The sequence below is a fragment of the Epinephelus fuscoguttatus genome, linkage group LG5 (assembly GCF_011397635.1).
Source record: "Epinephelus fuscoguttatus linkage group LG5, E.fuscoguttatus.final_Chr_v1".
NCBI classification, from domain to species: domain Eukaryota; kingdom Metazoa; phylum Chordata; class Actinopteri; order Perciformes; family Serranidae; genus Epinephelus; species Epinephelus fuscoguttatus.
This window is the reverse complement of record NC_064756.1, coordinates 19,635,907-19,641,906: the sequence shown is the minus strand read 5'-3', so window position 1 is coordinate 19,641,906 and position 6,000 is coordinate 19,635,907. Positions and strand designations below refer to the sequence as shown.

Genomic DNA, 6,000 nt, shown 5'->3' with positions numbered 1-6,000 from the left:
ATATATATATGTATATATATATATATATAGTGCCCAGGAGGTGAACACATCCAAACCTCAGTGAGTGACTCAGACCTCCCTGCAGCTGCTTCACAGTAAAAACCTTTCCTGTGGTTAATGCTGCTTTTCATCAAATTTCTAATGAATGACACAAAAAATTGATGTGAATAAAACAAAACAAAACTTAATCTACACATCTGGCAAAAGATAGGAAGTACAGGAGCACCAGTGGAAGGCTTTTATAGTGAAGCAGCTGTTGATTGTTCTGTGTTCCTAGTTCTGCATTCGACACAGTGGACCATAAAATCTTCATTGACAGGTTGCGCATTAGAATGGTTTTCTTCATACCTCTCTGACAGAAGTTTCTCTGTCTCAATAAGGAACTTCGTATCTGATTCCTGTCCACTGTCCTGTGGTGTCCCGCAGGGCTCGGTTCTTGGGCCTTTGTTATTTTCTCTATATTTTCTACCATTAGGACAAATAATAAACAGATAGAACATCTCATATCATTTATAAGCAGATGATATCCAGCTCCGCTTCTCGTTCAAACTGTCCTAGTGAGATAAGTGTCAGGAATGCTGAAATTTTTTTTACAGCTCAATGCTGATAAGATGGAGGTTCTGGTTGTTGCTCCTGAAAATGTTGTCCCCCTCATTATGCAAAGTATCGGACCTCTTTCCACTGCTGCTCACACAAACCTGTGTAATTTAGCGGTAATATTTGATCAATCAATGTCACTTGATTCCCACATGAAGCACCTGAGAAATTTAAGTAAACTGAGATCTGTTGTTTCAACTGCTGAACTGGAAATGATTATACAAAATGTTGTGTATTGTTGTTGTGTCGTGTGAATTCTTATTTTTTTCATTTGTGTACAAATAGTTTTGCTAGTTGTGTACTCTTTACTATGTGACGCATGTAGTCACTTTGTCTCTATGATTTCTTTCTTGTTATATAATGCCCCTGTGAAGGACTTCATGACCTATGTCTGCAAAAAACGCTATATAAATACATTTTACTTAGTGAAGCAGCTGCCACCAGGAAGTGTTGATTTTGCATCTGCAGTAAATGCCTTGCAAGGGAGTATTGAAATTTATTGTTATTAAGGGATATACAGTAGCAATATAGGATCAGAAAACACTGAAGCTTCTTTGGATTGTAAGAACAGGAACCTAAAAATCTAACTCAGTTCAAACAGCAGCAACTCTTCCTCTACACACAAGCTATACTGAATGGTTAGCATATGTGAGTGTTTTCCGTGATGCCTTTTTTCTTTGTTTGAGCCACTCTGTTGACCATGATGTCAATATAGCTCTGCCGAGGGTGGCACAATCATGCTTTGGTTCTGTTCACAAGCACTGCATGGATACTGCATAGGTTGACTCAGGAATTTCCTACTGCGAATGCATGATGGACCAGATTGGCACACCTAAAGTGGGAAATAAATACTGTGCTGGCTAAAGTGGATGAGAGAGGCCCCCCCAGAAAACTAAAGGTACATGTGCATCATCCATCAGTTGTTCCAGTTTTCCTGAATACTGCCTACAGTGTAACCATATGGTGAACAATGGAACTCAGTCTCTTAATGTGTATATGTCATTACATTATACCATAACATTTATGTGTAACATACACAAGTCCAAAAAATTTATTCCACACGGCACTCTCACTTGTTGGCCAGCCAAAAATAATTGCAAGAAGGTTGCAGAGCTTGCAAAAAATTTCGATTAAATAGCACAGTGTTGGTTCTGCATAGAAAATTGAGCATAACATTAGTTCAGGCAGGACACGATGTCAAGCTCAGCTCACATCCTGGCTACATTAGCTGATCTCAAACAGCCCAATCAACTGATGTAGCAGCTGATTGATGGAGGGGAGTCAGCTGATAGATCACATGATTCTTTTCTATACAACCAATTAGTGAATCTCATTCAGGGCGCCCTATTTAAACTGCTCTGGCCTGCCTACTGTTGCTGCTTCCTCTGCAAGCCGCTTTGCAACCTGCGTCCACCAGGTTCCTCCTTTTCATGTTGTCTGACTTATCAGTGTCATTTCTGTTTGTCATTGCTGCTGCTCTGTTCTGTTCCCGGAGGTCTTTGCTGCTGCTTTTCCTGCCTTAGGCTTTCCATGTAGGTGCATGGAAGGGCAGGGAGGTTTGCTCTCTCTGCCTCAGGCTTTCCCCGAGTAAATGCAGAGAGACCCCGGAACAGAGCCATACTGCCAAATATAATACTGCAAATGGAAATAAAATTTTCTTTGACTTAAGTGATCCTGACTGAACTGCTTTTGATGAACATGAGTGGTGATCCCACATTTTTAATTCCTCCAGTCTTATCAGTAGATGTTGGAAAAAAGGGAATAATGACCTGTACCTGTTAGTCTTACTAGGTAAATTAAGACAAATGTCCACTTTACTTCCACCAACTCACATGGCGTGGGTAATCAATGGGCAGATCACTGACAACAGAGTTAACATGAGGGCAAATATCAGAGCAGCAGTACTGTCAGTATTGGTGATAATCTGACACATATTTTCACCCTGTTTACAAAGCCTTTCCACACTGAATGAGATGTTCTGGCTTCAAAAGCAAACAGAAGTTCACCATATCACCAAATCAAATTTCCTCTCAAGTGGTTTCTCTATGATTTTAGGTTAAGATCTTGATCTTACCACACTTCAAAACCCGGGTTTACGCTTCATAGCCCTTAGTCACATGCTCTCAGTTACCAGCTGAACAATACGACAAAGTATGTAGTTGTGATACATTGGAATGTTTAGCTCAGAGATTTTGATGCTGCAGCTCAAAACAGTTAACTAAATATGAAAACCTTTTATCGTGAAAAAGTGCATCTGTGTCATTGCAATGTTTAGTTGTGATTAAAGTCTTAAGATCTCTTTAACACACACAGACAGTACTGTTTGTGTGTCAGTCTACCCTCTGCATGCTGCTGCAGACATGTTTCTGTTTTTGTGCTGAGGATGAGAAGTGGGTCACATGCTTGAATTATCCATTTGCAGGGTTGCATGCATCAGTGCCAAGAAATTGCATTACGTGGGAGACTTCTGCTAAGGAGACACAGAGACGTTTCTGGAGGATGGAGGTGGGAGCTGAGCAAGGACGTGCACAGAGGAACGGACGCAGTGACGCCGTGGCCAGAGAACCGCGCCCCTCTCCCTGCACCAGCCTGAAGGTACACAAACTAACATGTCTGGGATGAGGGAGCTCCAGACATCTATTTGTCATGTGCTGTCTGTGTGTAGGGGAGAGGTCACGTGGTCTGGTAGCATGATGCCTGCATGCAGTGGTGTGTGTATAAAACAAAATTACAGTCCAACAAATCATTTCCACAAGATTGATGTGTTTGTCCACGAGGAATACTGTAGTTTTTCTGTATTATACAGGCATTCATTGGACGCAGAGGAAATGAATGCTTCTATTCATCAACACACTGTAGCGTCTAATATGAGATTGTCTGGCAGGTACGCACCTGGCAAATATACCAAGCACTAGGTCTGAGATTTCAGAGGTTTTGCTGATGTTACTAATGTAATATGCAGAATGAGGGGCCTTCTGTGCTCTTAACATATATACTAATGTTGTTTTTTAATGCTATTGTTAGTTGTGTGAGGTGGCTTCTGTGCTATAACCATGTAACGTGTTGATAGTTTAGGACACACTGGTCATTTCTCATCACGTGCTAAGATTTGCATCATTGCTGCTACCACACCTATTGTTTCTCACTGGGATATGTGTCATTGTAGCTGGTCAGAGCCACCATTTGTCTATCAAAGTGTATCATGGGCTAAAAAAAAAATGTTTTGTAAATACCAGGATGTGTGCCACTCACACACCTCTAAACAGTTGCTTTATTTCTAAACACTGAAAATATCCATATGCTGTGTAAGCTATCACGTTTTCCAGCCCCCACCTGCTGGGCGATTGTTTGTTAACAGGAAACCCGTCTATTGGCACTTATCTTCTTGGCACTTTTATGTCAAGCCTTGCCTTCTCACAGAACTCATTTGGCAGAAGGCGAGGCTGTACATTGCTGATGCTTCCTTCCTTCCTTTTGCTCACAAAACAAAATTTAATAGATCCCATCTTTTTATTGTTCTTTGTCAAAGAGTTTTAAAGTTCACTTTTGACCTTGGAAAAGCGGTTGGCAAAACAATCTCATTTCAAGGTGAGAGGTAGCTGCTGTTCTGGATCTTTTGATTATATCACAGAATATCAAAGTCCTGCTCCAGCCAGTGATACTTCCTGTTATTCCATTAACGTTCTCTCTCAGACAAAGAATTAGGGTGCGGTTAATAGTTTGACGTAATCTATTACCATGGCAAACAGATTGCTGTTATATCATATGTGTCAAAGCGATAGCATGGATATTAGCGTGGATAGCGTTAGCGGTAACTTCTCATATCAGCAGGAATTCAGTTCCATCTGAGTGATGACCGGTTAGCTTTATTTAACTGACAGTTGATGTGGGCAACTATATTGTTTGCTAGTTTCTGTAACACAAACAAGTTAATGAAAAAAAACCCATTTTAAATCAATATTTCTCAACAATTTATAATTATCTTTAATGAGTAAGTTAGCCATACTGTATATCACCTCCTTTGTATCAAACTGGGCTTTCACTATGGGGTCTTAATCACCTTGTCAGCATCTATTTTGCCAGTACCAGCTGGCGTTTGCTTAGCAACTTTGTCCCTTACATAGCCTACTGTGTTATGTAAATGATAACTTACCAATATTTCACTAACTCGGTGAAAAAGCTGAAGTTTCATAGCACCTTGCTGGTCCAAATACTGAAAAAAACTATTCTAGACATTCCCAAAATGAAAGCTCACTGTCTTGTTTTTGCCTGTGACTCACACAAACCTACACCGTACATGTGCTGCAGGTGTAGCCAGTAAAAAGATACATTCAGTGGTGCATCTGCTCAATGAATTGTTCACATCAGGTATTTCTTCAATGTAGCCAAAATACAACATAAGTTGACCAGCTAGCTTACGTTGGTTTTGTTGCTGTGATGCATGACAGTGCACCTGTGCAAGCATGGAGGATGATGTATGACCTACAGCTTCTACTATAGACCATTTTAGGGCCGATGTCACAATGACATCATTTGCAGGCAAGACACGACTCATCACCACAGGGCTGTAGGCTAAATAGGAGTCTTAAAATGTCATCTTGTTGTGTTACTGGGAGCCAGAATAGAAGGAGTCATGGCTCAAAACTTTCATTTGATCTCATAACAGATGCCACTGCCCTTCAAAAAATACTATGGTTAAATGCGAGATGAAACGACTGAGCGGATGTGATTATTAAAAATGCACACATGTAGCCTTCAGCACCACTTCATATCAAGTTAAGGAAAAAATATTTACTGTTGTAGGGATGAATAACATTATGTGTATTAAGGGTCATCATGTCCACCTAATCAGAAATTGGGGAAGTATTAACAGGAATATTGAATTTTTCCATAATGGCTAACTTTTTAGTGCGTGAGCTAGCGTTAGCTTTGATTGCAAAACAAACCGGAGGAAACCATTCAAGTGTCGTCCTCCTTTGTAAGATCGGCAGAGTAATCAACCACAAAGCCGGTGTTGTGACAAATAGTGCTACCACTCAGAATGACCTACTAACACAAACTGCACATTCATGGTGCATTTAAGTGACGGGAAAAAAACCCACCAAAACCATACCAGGCGACACAACCATACTTTTAACCACATTTATAGAGGTAGTAGCATATTCTGATGGATAATTCCTACCCTATATAATGGCCTACTCTACTTTTAACCACATTGTGATAAATATTTCTACCTGACAGAATGAGCTGCTCTACTTTTACCTAAAACTTGTGGTCTATTCTGATAGATTATTTCGCTACTGGTAGGTCATTCTGAGCGGGTAGCTCTATTTGTCAGAACACCGACTATCCCACCTTGAGTCAGTCCTGTCAAATCATCCATCCACTGAGTGAGAGCCTATG

General features: G+C 40.5%; 1 protein-coding gene across 1 annotated transcript in view; it reads left to right on the top strand.

The window, feature by feature from the left end:
- LOC125889351 (solute carrier organic anion transporter family member 1C1-like) overlaps positions 1 to 6,000 on the top strand; it is a 54,787-nt gene that overhangs the window by 8,447 nt on the left and 40,340 nt on the right. Inside the window, exon 2 of the mRNA XM_049577232.1 lies at positions 3,020 to 3,192. Within this exon, the coding sequence (XP_049433189.1) occupies positions 3,097 to 3,192 (96 nt within the window). The 5' untranslated portion in view covers positions 3,020 to 3,096. The remainder of the gene's footprint in view (positions 1 to 3,019; positions 3,193 to 6,000) is intronic.